Below are 23222 nucleotides of genomic sequence, written 5' to 3'. Positions count from 1 at the left end.
AAATAATGACCACAAGCTAGCAGAGAGCAGATTTAGATTGGACATTAGGAAGAACTTCTTCACAGTTAGAGTGGCCAAAGTCTGGAACGGGCTCCCAAGCGAGGTGGTGCTCTCCCCTACCCTGGGGGTCTTCAAGAAGAGGTTAGATGAGTATCTAGCTGGGGTCATCTAGACCCAGCACTCTTTCTCCGACCCTAACATCTATGAATCTATAAGTACTAAATGACTAACAGCATTACTGTTCAGTCCCATTGCTGCACAGTTATTCTGAGATGCTACTATGCAGTAGCAATGAGCTACTGCGCAGTAGTGTTCTGTCAAAGTTCATTCCTAGCAATGCTATCGCATCATAACAATGAGCTTGTTCCTACGAAGCCGTAGCATCTTGTGTAGACGTGCCCACTGAAGGCAAAAGAATGCAGCTATTCTGTGTGACTAAAATGCTTTCAAGAAGTTGGGGAAATCAGGGCAGAATTATCACACAAAGATTAATAAACAAAATAGATTTCTATATGTCCCTATGTTCCTCTTCATGGCAGTAGTGCCGCACAAAGGCAAACTGTGCTGCTATAGCCCACTGACAGTTGGCCCAGAGGTACAGATGCCTCTAATGGCCATGCAGTCCCCATCCAGGTCTGGCAGGTGTGCAGCCTTGGGGCCACATGCTGTTGGAAATGGCAGCAGGTCACAGCCAGGCAGCAGCCCCCACTGCCAGACCCCTGCAGTGGGTAAAGTGTGCAGGGAACTCTCAGGGCTGCTGCAGCAGTCCAGCTGGTACAAGGGGTAGTGTCCCCAGGTACCAATTGGCTGGGCCCCAGAAGCTCCTGAGAGTGAGTAGCCCTGAGTTACTAGCCAGGGCAGCTTCTTGTACTGATGGGGCCAGCACAGGGCAGGTTTTTATACTGCTGTGGCCAGCACAGTTGTTGGTCCAAGCCTCTAGCTCCCCTTGGCTGCAGATCTGGTCAGAGCCAAGCAGGTTATTTTGCCCCAAGTGGCACAATTTTCCCCACACCAAAGTGCATGTCTGGGCACGTTCACTGAGGCAAAAATCCCTAGGTCAATTCTGCACCAATTCTATTTGAGTCGCTGCAAGCACATGTGCCTGCCTGTGTGAATGCACCCCTATTGTCTATAACTTCTTTAAGGCTATTGATATAACCTCTGAATAAACAGTATGTCTCTTTGAGAACAAGTGACTTCTACACCCTAACATTTCATGCATTAGGTTTGAAATAGCCATTTTTAATCATTTAAGAGGAATACCTCTTGAAGCCTCATTTCTGTACCTCATACGTCACTGAAATGTTATCTGGATTAATTATCAATATCTGAACAACAACAAATGCTTGAAACCAGTGCCCTATGTTTTAGAAGAATAAATACATGTAGAAGTTTAACAGATTTAATTAAAAAATACAGGAGAGTATTAGGCATTACTACCACTTAAAATGGGTTGCAATGAAGGGCAAGGTAAAACATTTTATTCCTTTGCTTCTAGATCTCTAGATTCAAATGATTATATATTTTGGAAGTGTTCTGTGGCATACAGTTCCTAAGAGGGTATCTGCAGAGGCAATGTCATGAAGGAGAACATCAACATAAAGGCATCAAGAGATGTGTCCTACTCTGACAGTCAACAAAATGCTAGAAGCACTCTGATGTGTGCAAGGAAACACAGTATCAGCTGGTTTTGAAATATTTAAAGCCCTAAACTTATGCAGTAATTGTTATGCATGAACAAGCAGCTGTGCATTATTTGTGAATGCTCTGCAGAAGGAAGTGGTAGATCCTGGCACAGAGTATGAAAAACAGCTTGCCTGACGCATGTTATTGGGTTCGACTTTTTACACACCTTTTGGTTTTCAAATACTAGATTTTAAACATAAAGAAAAGTACTGGCATACAGTAAACCAAAGAAAGTCATGTTTAAGTAGTTTCACAGAACAAGTGGACTCTTATAAGAGAGAATAAGAAGGGTTACCAGCTGACCCTAAAATGTCTGATACCAGAATAAGTTTATAATGTTCATTTCATAACATTACTGTGATATCTTACAGAAAAATCTACTCCGCCCTTCCCATTCTGGGGCCTGTTATTGCTTTGAGTGAATTCAAACAAAATTTACCAATGACCTCAGTTGGGTAGAATTAGGCCTACTTAGTCTGTTATGATGAGACTATACACCCCAACAGAAGGATATGGCGTTAACAGCAGATGTATGCCTGGGAGGTCAACCACACAGCAGGTATACCCATGATTATGCACATACCTAGCTGAACAGGGATGGATTTAAATTGCTTTGCAGATTCAGGGCCCAGTTCCTTCCACAGCAACAGAAATATTTTCAGGGCTTTTGAAGTTTGTCAGCTACTTAGCAAGCCCTGTAAAAAACAGCTGCCATATACAGCAGATAGTGTAAAAATTATTTTTAATCAAATGATTTAATTCTCATTTAGCTTTGATATAATTCTACTCTCATCATTGCTCCTTGCTATTAGAAAAACATGAGTAGCCACCATTTTTTTACAGTAAGCTTGCTCCCCCTGCCTTGTTCTTGAAGTAATGTCAGAAGTCTCTGTAACCCAGCAATACTGCTGCTGTATTGAATAGTAAAATAACAAATCCTGAACTGTGAAATGCATGCAAGGATGGAAAACATAAATGGAATATAGAAAGATAGGATTCTAATTTAGCACAGACACTTTAAGAGTCAGCTGCACCATACAAGAAAAAATTGAAAATGTATTTAACATGTACTGTGATGAAATGTGTTATAATTTAATGTAAGCAAGACACTGCTTGTGGCTCACTTTATAGTATGCCAGGATAACAGACTGAATGTTCCAGAATCATAGCAAAGGTGGTTATAACTTCCTGCATACTATGTTGAAGATCTTTAAAAAGTAGAATGGGTTTCAGATGAGACAGTCAGTCTGCATTAACATACGCAATATTTTCACTTAATTTAAATAAATTATCCTTTTAAATAATTTGAAGTTGTAACATGAAGCACTTAAAAAAGGGAAAATGAAAATAAAAAGAGTCCACCTTAATTCTGCCCCTTTGTGTCTGTATAGATTACATGTTAATTTTTCCCATCCTGTGCATTGTGGCTCAGCCTATACAACCCTGCAGAAAGAGTCTGTTCAGAGCTTCTCAAACCTTAGGTCTTGGCTCATTTTGTCAGGAAGCTGTCATGTCCTGGAAAATTCATGTACAAATTAAGAATTCTGGTTGATCTTGTGAAAATGTTGAACCATAGACTAAATAGAAAGAAGATCAACCATTTGGTGCCAAAGGTGTGGTATAACCCAACTAGGCTGGTGTTAAACTATAATGGTGACATTTTCGGGTGGAAGCACTCTGAGGAATGGGATGGCTGAAGCTAGGAGAATCAGGATGCAGTGGTTTTGAGACAGTAACATTCTCCAAGCCAGAATGAGGAAATCAAGATGCTGATGCTGACTTCTTTTAAAAGGAAGAGTCTGGGAGTGTCAGAAAAGACTCAGAGCTACACGGAAAAGTAGAGCTACACACAAGCAGCAGAGACATCATAGAGATTTCGGGAGCCTCCGTGCATGAATCATGTAACAATTATCATGGTGATTATGCTTGAATGCTGTGGATGTCAGTTTACATATTTGAATTCTGGCACATTTGTGTGCTCATGCTTTAGTTTTCTCTTCATTTTCTGCACTCAAAATACTTGTGCCCTCTGTAGCACCATACATCAAACATGTCTTGTTATAGCCCTGGCTGATGTGTCTTGAGGCCCTTTCAATGTTGGGACCTGGGTCTAACCCCCAGGGGCCCCTGCCTCAAGGTGTCAGTGTCAAAGAGAAGGATGAGACAAGCATGGTTTCATTCCATAGAGACATCTGAATAACTAACATTAACTGTGGGGCTAGGGAAATTGGACTGCAAGCTATGAGCTGTCAGAAGAGACTATTAGACAGAATACCTGCATCATGAAAGTGTATGTATAAGCTCTAGTCAGTTCACAGGGGTCAGAGTCTCTTCAGATTCAGGGAAGCTTCAAAGCACACAGGATCCAAGGAAGTAGGCACAAACATAAAAGCCTGGTTAGGATCTAGCCAGGGCTGTGCATTCATGTGCAAGACTGGTGCTATTCACCTACTCTTTCTCCTCCCACAGGCTAGGGACAGAAGTTTTACATAAACTGGTTTAAGTGAGCAGAAACTGGTTTAAACCTTTAACAGAATACATGTTCTGTGCATATAAACCAGTTTTAACATGGCTAAAATTGGTTTAAGATAAATCTGGTTGAATGTAGTATCAGATTTAACTGATTTCATAGAGTCATAGATTCATAGATGTTAGGGTCGGAAGGGACCTCAATAGATCATCGAGTCTGACCCCCTGCATAGTCAGGAAAGTGTGCTGGGTTCAGATGACCCCAGTCAGATGCCTATCTAACCTCCTCTTGAAGACCCCCAGGGTAGGGGACAGCACCACCTCCCTTGGGAGCCCATTCCAGACTTTGGCCACTCTAACTGTGAAGAAGTTCTTCCTAATGTCCAATCTAAATCTGCTCTCTGCTAGCTTATGGCCATTATTTCTTGTAACCCCCAGGGGTGCCTTGGTGAGTAGAGCCTCACCAATTCCCTTCTGCACCCCCATGATGAATTTATAGGCAGCCACAAGGTCGCCTCTCAACCTTCTCTTGCAGAGGCTGAAGAGGTCCAGGTGCCCTAGTCTCTCATCATAGGGCTTGGCCTGCAAGCCCTTAGCTATATGAGTGGCCCTTCTCTGGACCCTCTCCAGGTTATCCACATCCCACTTAGTGTGGCGCCCAAAACTACATACAGTATTCCAACTGCGGTCTGACCAGTGCCCGATAGATGGGAAGTATCACCTCCTTGGTTCTGTTTGTCATGCATCTACTAATGCACGATAAAGTGCAGTTAGCTTTGCTGATGGCTTCATCACATTGACGACTCATGTTCATCTTGGAGTCCACTAGGACAACAAGATCTCTTTCTGCTTCCGTGCTGCCGAGCAGGTCATTTCCTAGGCAGTAGGTGTGCCGGACATTTTTCCTCCCTAGGTGCAGCACTTTGCATTTCTCCTTGTTAAATTGCATTCTATTGTTTTCTGCCCATTTGTCCAACCTGTCCAGGTCTGCTTGTAGTTGTTCCCTGCCCTCCAGTGTGTCCACTTCTCCCCACAGTTTTGTATCATCCACAAATTTGGACAGAGTACACTTCACTCCCTCATCAAAGCCACTGATGCAGATACCGAAGAGTATCGGTCCAAGGAGTGAGCCCTGCAGGACCTCACTGCCCACGTCTTTCCAGGTTGATACCAACCCATCCACCACCACTCTCTGGGTATGACCCTTTTGCCACCCACCAGACTGTGCAATCAGCCAAGTCACAGCCTCTTAATTTGTTCACCAGTATGGGGTGGGATACTGTATCAAAGGCCTTCCTGAAGTCTAAGTAAACAATATCTACCCCTACTCCTGGGTCCAGGTGTTTTGTAACCTGGTCATAAAAAGACTAGATTAGTCAGGCATGATCTACCTGCTACGATCCTGTGCTGGTTTCCCCTCAGCATAATTTTTCCTGATGCACTTTCACATATATGAGCCTTAATAATCTTTTCAAAGACTTTACTAAGGATGGAGGTGAGACTGACTGGCCTGTAGTTGCCTGGATCCTCCTTCCTCCCCTTCTTGAAAATGGGGACCACATTGGCCCTTTTCCAGTCCTCCGGGACCTGGCCTGTGCGCCAAGAGTGTTCAAATATTCTTGCCAGTGGCTATGCAATGACAACAGCCAGTGCCTTCAGTACCCTCAGATGGAGCTTATCCGGGCCTGCCAACTTAAACGCATCCAGTTCCTCCAAGTGACTCTGCACCATCTCAGGGTCAATGCTTAGTAGTCTGGCACCCTGCTGTTGTCTCTCTATGATCCCATTGTGAGACTTGTTTTGCCCCTCGTTTAGGAACACTGAGGCAAAGAACTCATTGAGGAGTTCAGCCTTGTCCTCCCTGTCTGTCACCAATTGTTTTTGCCTGTTCAGTAGTGGTTCTATACCGCCCTGGACCTTCCTTTTACTCCCTATATATCTGAAAAACAGTTTTTTGTTATCCTTAACTTGGGATGCCATCCTCAGCTCCATGGTAGCTTTGGCCTTTCTAACTGCCTCCCTACAACTGCGAGCTGAGGAGGCATACTCCTCTTTAGTAATTTCTCCCTGTTTCCACTGCTTCTGTGCCACCCCTTTTTGCCCTTAGGCTGCTCTGGATTTCTCTGGTCAGCCAAGGAAGCCTCTTGGCCCCTTTCCCCCTGCATCGGGATCGTCTCCCTCTGTGCCCGAAGGATCGCACAGCCACCCTTCCTGGGCTCCCATCTCACCCAATCTCTTATTCTGTGGTGCGTCATTGACTAAATGTCTGAGCTCACTGAAGTCAGCCTTCCTAAAGTCTAGCACTTCCACCCTACTAGTTACCTTTCCCACTCCACACCTTATGGTGAATTCTATTATTTGGTGGTCACTGTCCTGCAGGTGACCACTGATCTGTAGGTCCTCTACCATGTCATCCCCCGTTGCCAATACCAGGTCCAGCAAAACATTCCCCCTAGTGGGACCATGTACCTCCTGTGTCAGGTGGAGGTCCTGTACACAGGATAGGAACCTGCGTGAATGGAGGGAATTTGCTATCTGTGTGTCCCAGCAGATGTCAGGGTAGTTTAGGTCCCCCATGACTACTGCTTCCCTAGTCTTTAGATTTGGCTCAAACTTTTTTAAAAAACTTCTGTCCCAGACCCCTTCCTTGTTCAAGTTAAATCAGAGTCTCCCAGCATCCCAGCATTTTGCAGCCCTGGGCTGCGCTGGGGCTGTCTGCTCCTGAGAACAGGGCTGGTCCTGCCCATTTGCTCCTTAGCTGGAGCAGTGAGGACTGTCTCACTGCCTCACTGGCTGGCTCACTGCACCCCCTCCCCCCCGGGCAAACCCTGGCTGGGGTCTGGGGCCAGGGAGGGGGGTTAAACTTCCTTTCCCCTAAGTACAGAGCACCCCCTCCCTGCTTACTTAGTGCTGTCTGTGATTATGGACTACAAATCCCAGAAGTACCTGGAAGCAGGAAGAGGAACTGATGAGCACTCCTGGAGAGTCCTGTTGTTGTGATTGTGGACTGCAAATCCCAGAGACCTCAGGGGCAGCAGGAAGAGGAAGCGAACACATAGCCCATATTGGCTATGTGAAAGAGAGCCATGCTCTAGCCCCCCCTGGCTTCGGGCTTGAGTCACTACAGGCATGTGGCTGCAATTGCTGAATCAAAAGTGAATGTCTGTTGATTTGCTTATTGGTTCAATGTTTGCAGCTTAGACTAAACTGCAAAGACTGAATCAATTCACCCTTGGCCTTTTTGACCATCTGTACTTAGTCACAGAAACCATACAGAGTATGTGTAGAGCTCTGGATCCATCCAACAATGCACTAGTTAAAACAGTTTCTTTCATGTCCTGCTACTGGGATGGAATAGCTACTCAAGGGACGCATCTACATGAGATGCTACTGCGCAGTGGCACTGGCACTGGCAAATGTCTTTTAGGTGATGTAATAATGCAGTAGCATATTAGCACTGTCCATGCTGTGACACATTATTGTGCAGTATTTTTCAGCTAGTACACAGTTAGCATCTCAAGTAGACACACCCAAGGAGAGAAAAAGATCCTGGGCAAGATTTTGGCTAGATGTTGGAAGAAATATTAACATTAAACTATAACCTTGACATATGGGTCTACAGAGTTACCAGCTAATGAGTAACTTGAAAAAGAACCTAAAATATTTATCTTGCATATATACACTTAAGCAATTTATGTGATATAAGAAAAAAATCATAACTTTTAAAGTTTGTCTAGGGCATTAACCACCTTTTGAAGCATTCCCTATACCTCATAGAACATTCTTAACTTTAACCAGCAGAAGATGTTTGCTAGAGATTGGATCTTTAAAGCACCCTTTTTCCTCCTTCAAAGCATATTTTGTAGAAGTCCCATAAACTTTATTTGCTATATTTCTTTTCTTAAAGTGGAAAATGTTACAATTGCTTTTATAGGTGAAAATGACAAGTACAAAGACATCTTTTCTTACCTTCTGCTGTTCTACCTGCTGGTAGTGTCTTGGGAACTATAATAAAAAACATTTGTTCATTATGTAGATATAATCTATCAAAAGGTGGAACTTTTACAGTTTAGACAACAGTTGCTTTTAGTATGTAGATATGCTCAGCTGTTGTACATCTCAATAATTCTTGCAAAAACTAATTAAATCTTTCTGAACATGTTGCAAGTGCTGATTTTATATTTCCTAAGGTAAGATAATGTTCCAAAGACAGGGGCAACATTACTGGAACAACGTGATTTAACACTACTGAATGAATAGAGGAAGTGCTTGTGTAAACAAGCCTGCTGCTGTGTTGACTCTGTTGACATGCAGTGCTATCAAAAGACTATCATAATCAGGTTTAAGAGAGAGAATCTAATTTCCTCATCAGCTTGCAAGGAGCTAAATGCATATAAAGATAGGGCCATTTTTTTTTTTAAGAGAAAGCATTTTCATTTCTGATGAGTACTCAAAACCTGGGAATAATTTGAACTTCTTTAAGCCAAAGGAATGGAACTGGGAATCTGGTTAAACTCTCACTACATTCCTATTAAACTCCAAACAATTGAAAAACAGTCTCTTTTATCAAATGCCATCATTTTTTCATCTATTTTGACCAAAATCTGGAGAAAGGGGTGTGCGCAAAAGAGGGGGGAGGGGAGAATTTCAAAACAATTACATAACAGATTTCATTGCAAAATAATGAGCAATGCAACTAACTTTGCATATTTAAACATTTAATATAAGCCCTTATTCTGCACCTTATTTATTTTATTGTTTTGAAGGTCTAAACCAGTTATTATCTGTACTCAGGGAACTATGAGACTTAGGAAGTGTTCCTAAAATATCATCCATGATGGGTAGTTAATAAGAACTTGGAATTGTCTTATTCCAAGTTTAAATGTACTCTCTACTTTCAAGAGTGATCAAAGACTAAAGTATGGTTTAGAATAGGTGGTATGAGCCACCAAGCCTCAAAAATGTATTGTTGAAAAGGAGAGAGAGAGAGCACAGATGTTGAGGAGAAATATGGAAGCACTGTCCTACCAGAGATGGTTTTGCCTGAATATTTGGATCCAGTTCCCCAAATTTCAGAAATGCCGGGATCCAGGATTTTGGTTCCGGGCTATCGCTAATTTATAAAATGGGCATCAACCCATACATCATTAATTATATTGTCATTTAATTTAAAATGACACATAGATACTGGTTTTGGTTAAAGATTGCAGTAGGTTTATAACATGCATTGAATTCTACTCTAAAATAAGAAAGAGCATTCCAGGCAATAGCAAAAACCTCAGGCTCAGATTCCCAAAAGGACTTAAGTGTAAGCAGTGCTTAACATTGCCATGCCTAACTTTTAGGTGCTAGAAGTATCTGCAATGTCCATGTGCTGTGCTAAACTCAATTATTTTAGATAGTGCTAGTTGTGCTGAGAGGGGCCCTGATAGATTGGGCCCCTCTCAGTATTGAGACACAGGAATGTCAGCTGTGAGCTAGGCACTAAGACTCAGCTCTACCAAGATGCCAGCAATTCTAGACATGTGTAACAGTTTAGCTTAAGGTAGCTAATTTTGCCCTAATTGGTAAAACCTAGTTGCTTATAGGTTCTCAAGGGCCTAAATGCTCAAATGAAGTTCCTGTGGACCATTTACTTGGAATTAAGAGCTTAAGTTCTGCCCCCCTCTCTCTTTCTTTTTATTTTCCTTTTGATCTCGCTGATCATATCTGTCTCATGTCCTGATCAGTTGCTTATTGCTTCAGGGTTGAGTCAAAATACTGAAGTGGTGGAATCTAACTGGTTCAGATATTGATACAAGCGCAACTTGCTCTGACACCATGTTTTGAGTGTGTTTTGAGGAGGGCTACCTGTCCTCCATTATTAAATTTCTACTGAATGAATGAATTCTTGTAAAAGAAATATACTTATTATCTGCAAGGCAGAGAAGAATTTTCATACTCTAAGGTGACATAAACACTAGGGCTATGTGAAGCTTCGGTCCCTGATTCAATTCAGCAGAGATTTGGCCCGATTCGGTGGCCGAATCTTTGAATCTGAATCAAATCAGGAGATGCTTTAAACTCTCCAAATTTAATCGGAACCCTCCAAATCTATTCACAGAGATTCAGAAAGATTCGACAATTCAGATATAGACACAGCTTTAAATGTTTTTTCTACATACCTCAAGGTATCAGGCGGCTTGTGAACGCTGCAATGGTGGGGCAGATGGAGTGTCCCACAGGAGTGCAGGGGGCTCCCCAATGTGCTCAGCAGCAGACCCAGAAGTGGACCAGAAGCACTTCTGGTCCACTTCCGGGTGCACTGGGGAGCGTGCTGCCCCCCCCCGCATCCCGCTGGCTTAGCAACTGGTGCCTCCTGGGTCTGGGGGGGCACATGGGGTCCCTCTATGGCCAATTGCCAAGCTGGGGGTGCAGGGAGCTCCCTTCAGGGGATACAGGGGGGCCCTAGTGGACCTGGAAGTGGACCAGAAGTACTTCTGGTTCACTTCTGGGTTCACCGCCGAGCACACAGGAAGCTCCCCCATGCTCCCATGGGACACTCCATCCACCCCAACATCACAGCATTCACAAGCCACACCTGGTACCTCGCGGTACATAGAAAAAATATTTAAAGCTGTGTCTATGGCTGAATCACTGATTCTCCGAATCAGCATCTAATCTTCAGATTTGGATTCGGCCAAATCAAATCACTGTCCCTGATTCAGGGAATTGATTATGGCCCGTTTCACACACCCCTAATAAACACATAAGAGAGTTTGGAGGAACTGCATTTTTACTGCAGTTTTTGAGCCATATCTCTGCCTGAACTGTTTCTCCCTTCACAATAATGACTCTTACTTGTATGTACCAAAGTACTTCTCATTTTCTGTCTGAAATTAAATGCTTTACTATGCTATACAAAATGTACAGTGTGAAACAGAAATGGTAATTTCTTCTATAGAAAGAACTCTAAGCAAACTTGGTAATGCCTGCTTTGAAAATCAAGGAAGATACATTTGCTGAGGATGGCCCCTTTCCCACTGCTACCAATTTCCTGACTCAGAACCTATTATTCCATCTCAGCATTCTTTACTCTCTCCACTTGAACAAGTAAAGAGTTACATAGAAACAAATAATCTACTTTTAATCATGTGCACATGGGTAAGTACTAGGCAGGTACTTCTTTACCAGTGACAATAAGGCCAAGTCTAGGTGTGATTTACATACACATGGACTAGGGACAGACATTACACGTGAACCAGTTTAAGTGATCAGAAACTGGTTTAAACCTGTAACAGAACAGATGTTCAGTGCACATAAACCAGTTTGAAAATGACTGAAACTGGTTTGAGATAAACCTGGTTGAATGTAGCATCAGACTTAACTGACTTGGCTCAGAACGGTTTATGCAATGTCTGTCCCAGACCCCTTGCTGGTTGGAGATAAGAGTCCTCCAGTATCCTGGCATGCTCTCTGGCTGGGCGGGGCTCTCTGCTCCACAGCAGGGCTGGCCCCTCCCCTCTGCTGCCTCACGGGAACTCGGCAGTCTCTGCAGGCATCTGCCTGGCTTCTGCTCCCCCCTCCCCTCCCTCCCAACTCTGTGCTGAGCAGGAATTCCTCCGTCCCTCAAAGACACTTCAGCATTAGCTAGCAGACCACGTGCTGGCTACAGTCCCTGCTGTGGGAGAGGACAGAGGCAGACAGATTTTTTGGAGCTAATTAACAGGTAGCTTAATGTCCTTCCTTGGAAATGCTGTTTAAGAGCTGTTTGCTCCCCTCCTCCCCCAACCATTCCCTGCTAAGCAGGAATTCCACCTTTCCCCTTCTGCCTTGCTGAAGAGGTGTCTGTATATTAGCTAGCAGACCACATGCTGGGTCCATGCTGAATCAATAGGTAGAATAAACAATCTTATTGAGGCAATAAACATTAAGAAAAGGATGATAAACCTGGTTATCAGCCCCCCCCCCCCTAGCTTGTTTGCCTGTCAGTTTGCTGCAGACAGTATATAGAAGCAGGGAGGGAGAGTAAAAAACTCTGTATCATCAACAGATGCATGCACTGCACACCCACCCTTGCCTCAGAGTGCTAGCCTGGGGCTGCAGGCTGGCAACACTCCTGCCCCTTGAGCTGCAAGCAGAGAGAAACCTGGGACATCAGGCAGGGTGGGGGTTTACACCCCTCCCTAATCAGAGCCCTGCAGAAGCCTGGCCAGCACCCCCCTCAGCTCAGCTCTGCAAGGGCAGGGAGGGCTGCTCTAGTGCCCTCTGGCTTCCAGCCTGAGCCACTGCAGTCATATGCCTGAATTTCCTCAGTCCAGAGGGATTGTCTGTATGGTTGGAAACTGGTTCAGCCTAGTCAGGTTAGACTAACCTGGAAAGACTGAATCAATTCAGGCTCAGGCTTTTTGAATGTCTGTCCCTAGCCTAGAGGATGACCAACTGTGGTCTCAGTCTGTTTAGTCTGTTCACAGGTATAAATCTTAAGTGTTAGGGATTCCTGGTGTGGAGACTACAATATAGTAAAAGATGCAGGAGGAGGACGAAGTATGAATAATGAATGTAATGTACTGTGCTAATATGCAGCAATTTGTGTATGATAAGTGTTGTGCAAATATGTTTAATATTTTTATGGTGACTTACTTTTGGGGTAATCAAAAATTAAAATTCAGAGAATCATTTTGTTTTGGGGAAGAGGCATAATGTTTGAGAAACAAATACAATTAGCCTGTAACACAAAAAGAAAACAAAATAATAGAGTCCTAGAAATGGTACTGAACTAAAAAGCTAGTTTTATTATCCAACATATTTGTCCCCGTCAAGCATTTACTTTACCTACTCATTCTAGTGAATACGTTTCTTCGAATGTTTGTGAAATGAATGCATTTAAGGCTAGAATCCATTCCATCAGTTAGGTATCTAAGTGGACTTAGGAGCCTAAGGATAATTCTATTCCACTCAAACCTGTTAATACCAAAGTTGGATAGGTCCTCCTCCTCCTCCTCATGGCTGCTTTTTTTTTGTTTCTCAGTCTTAAAAGAAAAATGGCATTCATAGATATTCAGGGACTCAAGCAGGGGGGGACAGAACTGCACTCAGTGACTTGAGTTCCTTTTTGTGTGTAACCAGTAGGATACAATCCAGCCTTAACACACATTAATTTATTCCTACCAGTAAACTCATTTGCCAGAAGGTACATGAAAAATGAGAACAAGTTGGGTCACAATGTTTAAAGTGAAATAGATAAAAATGTAAGGGTATCTACAGTGCAAATTGAAGAGAAGCAGTACACCTTAGCCTTCAGTAAACTCTATGCTGCCATGGCTGGAGTAGATTACTTTTGGTACGTGAGCTAGCTCTTTTGCAACTAGATAAGCTATCTCTTCCGGCCATGGTAGTCTGTCTCTTGAAAAGCTTTAATTTTGTTGTGGTGATTATTCAACTACCCTTCTTTCCCTCCAACCCCCTCCCCCACAATATGTCTTCATATTTGGTGATAATTTTATAAAATTTTAGTCATTTAAGTGGAAAACTGAAAATCCAAGTGTTGGGGCTAGACATTAATTTAAAAAGCAAACGGATCAATTTGGACTGGTTTTTAAAATTCAGACTAGATTCAGATTTGAAGTTTGGCCAATATTTTCAAGAACATATGTCTAACTTTGCGTTCCTAAGTTCAGGGTTGAATACCTAAATAAATGCTTGGTTTTTGAAAATACCAAGCATCCAAGGCTCCCTGTTGACTTTTTTGGAAACTAACATGGAAATTGCAGTGAGTTCAACATTTTTCAAAGTCAGACCACTTAGATTCTTGTATACCGACTTAAAACTTCAAATGTAGCACCTGTTATTGAAAATACTGGCCTTTGCAATTAGCTTTCATATTATGAGAAACTGCTCCAAAGACTTACATTCAAATATGCCTGGGCTCCAAATTTTTAACGCCTGTATTTTGGTTCAGATCCATTTCTTAGGCTTAACTCCGCATCTTAACACTAAGCAAAAGATACACTGAAGAAAATGCACTCCGTTAGTTTGCAAGGTTCCAAAAGAGTGTAGAGTGTGAAGCTCAAGGCAATGCAACCAGTTGAATAGCATTCCTAAAGCAAGCCTCAGAGGCCACTAGATACAGAAGTCATGGGGATCTGTACAAAAGGCCAGGGTTTTCTTCAGGGAGTTCACATATAAGGTACCTCAGCAACAAAGTACAGTTACACCCTTCAGATAAAAGAGACATTAAAAGAGTGGCTTTTTTGTATAATCCAGTAGATGGTGCTGTGATGCAATAAACAGGCATATATACATGAAATCTAAGATACATAGCAGAAGGTTATTCTTAATTCTTTACCTGGTGCTGTTACTTTTACAGCGACAGGTTTAGCCACAGGAGCTTTTGCTGGCTCTTAAAGAGAAAAATAAAATTAAACCAATTATTATAAAGTGTTATATCATGAAATACAGAAATAAAAGGGAAAGCACCAAAGGAAAAACATAGCCCTTGGCATATTTTCATAGACTTCACAGACATCAGGGCTGGAAGGGACCTCGCAAGATCATTGGGTTGAGCCACAATTGGAGCACACATTAATGAGAAAGAAAGAAAAAAAGATTGTTTTTCAAATCTTTTTAGAAAAAAACAGATTTCATTTCTGAGTGAAGAAAGAAAAAAATTATCTGAACAAGAGAAGTGCTCAGTCACATTCTACTAATTCAAAGCATGGAAAAATAAGGGGCAAGAAGGGTTATTTAGACTAACCCATTAATTGCTGTATTTAGGTATTGGCCTTTTTCCCCCAAAATTTAATTTTTACAAGTACTGAATCCTCATTCACCAGTAATACTAGTCAATATGGAGTAGAGATCCGCTAGGGTCTGGAGGCATTCCTTTCACCAGTTTGAAGAAAGATCATAGTCACTTCGTAGTTGCTACTGATCCCATATATAGAGGGACACAGCCAACTAATTCATGGAACAGCAGTTCCATTGATCTTTCATAACACAGATATAAAATTCTTGCTGTGCTGGAGTAAAGGAAGCTTCCATAGAGAAAAATAGAAGAATTCAAAAAAACAAAAATGGTGTCTAACCCCAAAAGGAACTCAGGGAACCTGCTCTCAACCCTTCACAGAACAATCTGATTGAATCCACTGGACTAGTTTATTTTTCATTAGAGTTTAGGTTAAGCCTTTACATCTTCAGTACCTTATGGGACAGATTGTGCCTAAACCAAGGTATAATTTGAAACAGTTTGAAGCCAAACATCACTGGTTTGTGTAATGGCGTTTGCTTTTCTTATCAGCAAAAACATTCTCTACCATAAATTTCACATTCTCATATTGTAAGAAGAAATCATTAATCATTTTAATCACAATCTGAATTACAGAATGCCAAAAAGTTAGTTAATCCATCACATCTGTTACAATGATATTAAAAAAGGGAAAAAAATATGGTTAAATTAGAAAAGCAATTTTGAAATCTTCCCCTCTGGTATATTGACAAGTTCATGAAAGATGCATCAGATTGTCATGCAAAATGTAATGAAAAAATATAGTTAACAAGTACAGGATTGTTCTGTTTCCATCCATTTAAAAGTATGCAGTAGATAATTATATCCTTACTAGTTCAGGTCTTAATTATTACTAAACCTGTAATTACTCAAGGCACTTTCCACTCCTGCAGAATGATCTGTAGGAGGAGACATTGTAGAATGGGTCCCTTTACAATTCCCTCCTAAGTCTTCATTCCTCCAAAAGAAACAGGTGGTCCAACCCACAAGCCCACAGACCTCAGGGACTGTGTGGAACTTGGGGGTAAAACAAAATGTTTTGTTTAACCTGAAATTAAATGTTTTAATTTTGAGCATTTTTAAACATTTTAAATTTTAAAAAAATAACATTAACATTTCAAAAATATGTAATAGAAAATATGCAATGTTTTGATCCAGATATGTCAAAACAAAATGTTTAAACATTTCAGGAGTTGTTTTTAATGTAAAAAAATGTTGAAGCCGATATCCATTCATGAATAATGCTTGCTGTTATCATTTAAAATGTTTTGGCTGAAAATATCCCCCAAATTATTCTTGGGCACTGTTGCCAACAAGTAACTACCTCTGGAACTATTGACTAAGGTGATTCTTCACTTAGAGGCAGCCAATTTGCAAACAGGCCTGTATCATCCCTTTGACTCAACTGGGCACCTTCTATTAATAATGTTACCCACACCTAGTTGTAGAACTAGACTCTTGGCCTGTGGTATCTTTTGTTAAGTTTTTACCCAAGAGAAAGCTGGAAACATAATGGAAGCATATACTCTGAGCTCCAAAGTTCTCAGGAGGAGGTGTTAGAGAGTAGTTCAGAGATGAGTGAAACCCCTTCTACACAACCTAGAGAAAATTAGCTCTGGATCAGTGAGAGTGAACAGTATCTTCAGATACCCAAGTCATAGTCAAAGATGGACTGAAGCCAAATGGCCCATCAAGTTAGCATGGTTAAGATAAACCAGTTTCCACAGACATCATCACACAAAGTAATTTAATTAATTGAAGCTTGGTCACAAAAAGAATGTGTATTAGGTGTATTAATTATGGTGAAGCATTGCTAATTAAAAGTCTATAGAAATAGAGGTACTAGGGCTAGCTACTTTGTTGACTCTTAAAACAGTATTTTAAGAGATTGGTATAAGAGCCAACTGCTGAAATCTTTACTAATTCAGAACTCCCTCAGTGAGAGTTTTTTTGGTACACAAGCAAGTCAGGGTCATGATCTACATGTTTGTGACTAGGCTTTGTTTACATGACAGTGTGAGAGTCTTTGGGCATTGCTCTAGAAACCTGCCAGCACACAAGCCTTCCCAGTTAAATCACCAAGATCGCAACCACTGAGAACACATGCAACTGAGAAGACATTTGACATTTCTGTCCCTGTGAAACCCTCTGCTTTTGAAGACATGTGATAAAGAAATGGGGAAGGCAAAACTGTCAGTCACAAAGTAGAGTGTGGAATTAGAAATAGCATGAGAATAGATTTAGATAGAGGGAGGCAGCTAAAGTCTAAACATGTCATTTTTCAATTATAAATGGTGCAGCAACTTTCTTTTTCACTCCTTCAGCAATTTAAATAACTGTTATTTGGGGGTATTGATACACATTGTTTAAAACTGCTTCTTATGCAAAACAAATAAAAAAATCAAAAATCAATGCAAAGTAGCCAGCAGATGCTTACTTCTAGGTTCTTTGACCATAACAGCGTCTTTTTTTTCTGCAATATAAAAAATAAATGAATGTATAAATTAGCATGTACAAATAAATTTAGACAGACATTAATAACAAAAGTCACTGCTTTGAGGAGAGGACACTGCATGTTTTGGATGTGCATTGAAACAAGTTACTTAATTCACTGGGGCTAGGGACAGAAATTACACATAAACCGGTATAGCAATTAGAAACCAGTTCAAATCAACAAAAGTTTGGTGCACATAAACTTCCTTCAAAATGGCTGAAACTGGTTTAAGATAAACCTGCATAGATGTAGTATCAGACTTAACTGATTTGGGTTAAATCAGTATATTGAATTGCTGTCCAAGAGCCCTTCCAGATGTAAGTTAACTCAGTTCCCCAGCATCCCAGGATGATTTGCACCTCCTCTGCAATCCTTGCCCTCTCCTCCACCGCAAGTGGGTTGGCTGGCCTTGGCCCATCCTAGTTGTCTGCTCCAGCTGAGCAGGGAGGTCTGCTCTAGCACTCCCCAGTTTCTGGCCTGAGCCATTGCAGGCATGTGGTTGCATTTCTGGAATCAAATATGAACGTCTGTTCACTTGCTTATTAGTTCAATCTATGAAGCTTAGACTAAACTGTGAAGATTGAATCAACTCAGCCTCAGGTTTTTTGACTGTCTGTACCTAGACTGGAAGGTTACATTAGTTTAATTTGAGGTACAGAAGTCTAAATGGCTGAACTTCTTAGGGGGGCGGGGTTTGTAGTCTGTTTAAAGTAGTTAAAACTATGCTTGGTTTACACTGAAATATTCCTGAAATAGTCCACTGAAATAGGCTGTTGCACAAGATTATCACACTTTCAGTTAAAGTGGATAAAGTGCAATTCTGCATATAAACAAGATGCTATTTCTGATGAATGAGTTAGGTGAGAGTGCGATGTACTGAGCTTTACAGAATAGGAGGAGGCTGAACAAACGTATTCTGGAATTGGTGGCATGTCAATGAAAATAATTTTTACTATCTGCCACAGGGGTTTTAACAGGCACTCGTGGCTGTGTTCAGATGAGTGTGGTCATACAATATGTGGCACTGCAGACACATCTGTAGTGCCACACATTCAGTTGTTTTCCGCACTTCAAGGGAGCAGCACAGAGAACTTGTGGAAAAAAAAACCATGGAAAAAGAAAGCAGAGCAGCGCACACGGTGGCAGTGTGCACCGCCCAAAGCCGGAGCCTGGATGGCTGGACCAGCACTCTTCTGCCGGCCAGGCTCTGCTTGGCAGGATCACTGCTGCTGCAGCCTCAGGAGGCCCCCAGGATCCCAGGCAAGGCTGCTGGGGCCAGCCCAGTGCTGGCCCCAGCCTCTCCTACCCCATCCAGGGTAACCTGTTGCATGCCTGAGCACCCCTGGCACAGGCATTTCCTGTGAACAACTAGCAGTGGCACAAGGTACACTGCCACAAGTTGTCCCCAGGAACCCAAATATCCACGCACATCTGGATGCGGCCTGACTGAGGCAGCTACATTCCTTGGATTACTGTTAATGGGCACAGCATACTCTGCTAGTGTTGTCTGTATGTGTTAACTGTGATAATCTTCGATCCCGAAACAAGAAAAGGACTTATTAGAATGATGGTGGCATGTTTTAATTAATGGTACTGGAGTGCAGAAAATAAAAGGGAGGGGTCTAATATTTAAGGTCTTTAAAATATATATATAATCTGTATTCATTGCTTCCTTAACTAACTTCCTTAATTTCTAGTAGAAAGACTAGGCCAGCAAAAAATCCACTAAAATAAGATTGACTTCCAGCTGCAAAACTAAGACTAGACCATTACTGATAACAATATTGAGTTGCTTCAGTTTAAGTTGCTGTTTAAACTGTCATGGAAAATGTGATATGAGATAAGGTAACATAAATGACTGCCAAGCACTAATAGAAAAGCCTGAAAAATTCAGGGGAAAATAACATTTATATTTGGGTGATATACTGAGCTGAACTAAAGTGTTTCTGGGTTAATCCTCTACTTCCACTAACCCTCTGTGAAAGCATGTTTTGCAGGCATTACTTCAAAGTATGATAATTACCACATTTAGATGACATTAATCATGAAACAGCTTTTAGCCACGTTATCTGGCTAAGGGGCCTATTGAAGCCTTCACAAAGTGCCTATTAGTTGCTAGATATGGAAATTTTAAAAGGTGTATATTGCAACGATATGAATCATTTATCACAATAATCTGCTACTGCTGGAGGTTATAAAAAAATAAATAAACTGGCAGTATCATTTACAATAACAGACGTGATCTAAATAAAGCCCTCAAGCTCGCTTGCTTGCTGGGCCTCTTTCTTTCTTTCTTCCTTTCTTTCTTCTTCCTTCTGTCTGTCTGCCACCGTGGATGTAACCACTTATCAGGACAACATTCCTTAATATGTTTTAGAACAGCAAGTTATGTTAAGGCATCAATGTGTTTTTTCAGCTTAAACATATAGCAAACAGTAATATCTAAGCAAATATCTGAAGTGTTTTTTATTATGAAAGTGTTACCATTTGTTCTTCTTATTTTTTCTACAGCAAAACTACAGACAACTGATTTTATACAACAAGTGGTAATACACACCTTTTTACTCTGAAGGCGACATTTTTCAAAGCAGGAGGTGAAATGTCCATGTCACTTACATGCTTTTGAAAATTTTACTCTAGCACCTGGGCCCCTGAGGTCCTGTTCAGAATCCAAGTCCTAAATAAATGTTGTAGTCTTCAAAAGTGCAAAATACACAGCAGAACCCACAGAAGGAGATGAACGTGCTTAGCACTTACTTCAGAAGCACTGCAAGCCATCTTTGCACCTTGGGCACTGGTGGTGCCTGAGGCCAGGGGTGCAATGATGTGCTTCCAGTCCCCTTTCAGACCATGCCACAGGAGCAGCAGCTGGGGACTTTTTAAGTCCCTGATGCAGGTAAGAATTCCTCCCCTCCTTTCCTCTCTATGCTCACCAGCATGTTCCCTCCCATCCCTTCACCTTCCCCCAGTCTGAGGGAGTTTCAGACCTCCTACTCCTGCCCTGCTCCAGCTGGACTGCAGAGGGAACCAGGCACAGCGGCAGCAGTGACAGCAGGCGAGTTGCTCATCCCTAACCCATGCCCCCAGGTATTTCCTGCCAGTCTGGAAGCAAGCTCAGGAAGGGGGGAGCTGCCTGCTGCTACCATTGTCCCTTGCTGATCCTGGTTCCCCACACACCCTAGCTGGAGCAGGGCAGAGTGGCTCTAGAGCTCCCCCCAGCCCTCAGTCAGCTGCAGATAGCAGCAGCAATGAGCAGGGAAGATGGAGAATGGGAGGAGAGGAAATGTGCTGCTAAGCAGGGGGCGAGGGGGCAGGAAATGGTGGTGTTGGGGGTTAGGATTCTTGTCTGATTTGAAGATTTTAAAAAAGTTCCCAGATGCTGCTTCTGCCACATAGTCTGCTCACCCTGGTATCGGGGAGGGGAACTGGGAGCAGAGATGAAGCTGCACCTGCAGCTCTGTTTAGTGCTTCCATATCCCACTTTACAAAATCCTGAATCCACCCATGAGTGGGGCGGTGGCAGTGGCCAGGCCACTGGCAGGAGCAGCTGGGAGAGCTGCAAGGCAAAAATCTTGTGCTCCCTCTAAGTTGGTATTCAGGGCTGATGCTTTGGTTACCCACCTCTAGTTACACTGCCGATTTAGGTATCCAAATATTGATTTTAGACTCTCATTTGAAGGACCCATTTGTTAAAAATCTCAGCTACAGAAAATGTAATGACCTTTTACTGCTTTTAAGCAAATATAATTCTCCTCTAAAACCACAAATGACAGAATGAATGAGGTCAGAAAGGAAAGCTGTGGAGGAGAAACACAAGCCGTAAGTTAGAGTTGGTGTCACTGAAGTTAATAAGAGTTTTGTCATTGTCTTTAATGGACCCCGGATTTAAAGTATTTTATTGTGGGGGGGGAAAGATATTTCCATTATATTTGGCCCTTACAATCATAACTGCCTTTTTTTCTTAATCAGTTTGTTAACTCGGCTTCTCTGGCTGATGAACCTTCAGTTTTCTGCTTAGGCACAAAAAGGTGCACACGTACACACATACACACAGGCTCCTGGCAGACATTAAAATAATGGTGCCATTGGGATCTAAGAAAAGTTATGCTCTATCCAACACACTGCATATCCTGCTATGCCAGACATCCATAGCAGAATGTATGGTGCTTGGAATGAAGAATAAAATTCTTCCTATGCTAACTGTGCCACTGCAGGGCTACTCCCAGCCTGATCCTACAGATTAGGCACATGGCAGCCCTGCCCCAAAATGCTCAGCTGAGCATCAGGATCATGCACAGACAGTCCCGGGTCACAGTTCAAAACTCAGAGTTGCCCCAGCCCAATACCAGGGAACAGTCTGGGCTAGCCTTGGGACCAAGGCCTCTCTGAAGTCAGTACCAACATTGGCCCTGGAAAGCCCAGCACCAAGACATAAGGTTGTCTGTGTCCTGTGCTGACAATCAGCTAATAGTCAGGACTGGCCCCAGACATTCCTGGGTCTAATTGCCAACCCAGAGCTGCCCCAGCCGATGCTGTCAGCTGATTGTTAGCATGGATTGGGGCAGCTCTGGTCTGGAACACAACACAAGCCACATTTAATTTAAGGTGTCATACAAACCAACCACAACGATGGTCTACATTGTGTGTGGAATATTTTTGCAGTGGTTTGTCATTTTTGGCACCATAAATTGGCCAAATGTGGAGCATGTTGTAATTTATGGTGCAATTAACACATTACATAAGTTACATTCTTCTCCTCAACTTCAGGATCATAGGAAGTTACATTATAGAGGCATCAATTTATATACATTTCCTTTGCAGGCCCTCTTTGGCTATCTGTCCAGAAATACATATGCTCAGAACTTTGGAATTTGGTTTCTTTAGAACGCTTTCATTCCATGTTCCTTATATGAAGAACAGCAGCATATTTCTTTTTCAGCATATTTCATGTACGCCATATAATATTAACCACCTCCGGACAAGAAGAGGGAGTATTACGTCAGTAGAATAGACTGACATAACTTGTCAGTCAGAATGACAACAGACTTAACATGCTCATACTGTCTTTGACATCAGCTGTGGAGGCTATTTGCTATCCAGCTACAACCTATGGAAAGTAGTCTGTTTGTTTTTCTTTTTAGGGGACTTATTACAATGCCTTAAGGAATATAGTAAAAACTTTGGTAGAATACTGTAAAGCAGTTAATAAGGTAAATTACAATTTTCAGCATCGATTGCAGCTTTTAGATGTACATGTTGAGGCACCCTAAAGACACCTATATTTTTTAGAAAGTGCTGAGAACCCCTTAAAGTATCTCAGTTAGACCACCAAAACACTAAGGCATCTAAAATCACTACTGTAAATATTTGTGACAACTTTGACCATAGCCTTTCTTCAAAGTGCCATAAAATTTTATAATCTATAAAACAGTCCTAGTAGAATCATATGTCAGCTTTGGAGGATTATGAAATACCCATTCATTTTACAGTATTTATTAGGAGATATATGCACTACCCTGTGTTCTCTGTAGAAGAGTATAAGGTATTGTGTAATAAGAATACAACTCACCTTCTTTCTTTTCAGCTGGATGTACAGGTTTTTTTTTTACTGGCTCTTGAAAAGAATTAAAATACAGTTAAACATTTCTTTTTTATTTTTAAATATACCTCAAATATTTTAGCAAACACTATCTGAACTTGTTTTTTTTTTTAATCTGTACTGGCTAAAAGGATCAACTTTGAATTTATACCTAAAATGTGCACCATCTGGCAAACAGCACATCTATATATATATATATATATAAAATA

General features: G+C 41.8%; 1 protein-coding gene across 34 annotated transcripts in view; it reads right to left on the bottom strand.

The window, feature by feature from the left end:
• TRDN (triadin) overlaps nt 1-23222 on the bottom strand; it is a 366530-nt gene that overhangs the window by 137068 nt on the left and 206240 nt on the right. For 33 of the 34 annotated variants that reach the window (XR_003094912.1, XR_003094911.1, XR_003094913.1 and 30 more), the window contains 4 exons: nt 22984-23028; nt 17358-17393; nt 14483-14536; nt 8125-8160 (listed from right to left, as the gene is read on the bottom strand). Coding sequence is in view for 30 of the 34 variants with exons in the window: in XM_025208370.1 (XP_025064155.1) it covers nt 8125-8160; nt 14483-14536; nt 17358-17393; nt 22984-23028 (171 nt within the window). In the remaining 4 variants the exon portion in view is untranslated. The remainder of the gene's footprint in view (nt 1-8124; nt 8161-14482; nt 14537-17357; nt 17394-22983; nt 23029-23222) is intronic. The other variant, XM_025208349.1, reaches the window with a different exon arrangement.

Source organism: Alligator sinensis, unplaced genomic scaffold (assembly GCF_000455745.1).
Source record: "Alligator sinensis unplaced genomic scaffold, ASM45574v1 scaffold562_1, whole genome shotgun sequence".
In the NCBI taxonomy this organism is placed as follows: Eukaryota; Metazoa; Chordata; order Crocodylia; family Alligatoridae; genus Alligator; species Alligator sinensis.
This window is presented reverse-complemented; position numbering and strand designations above follow the sequence as displayed.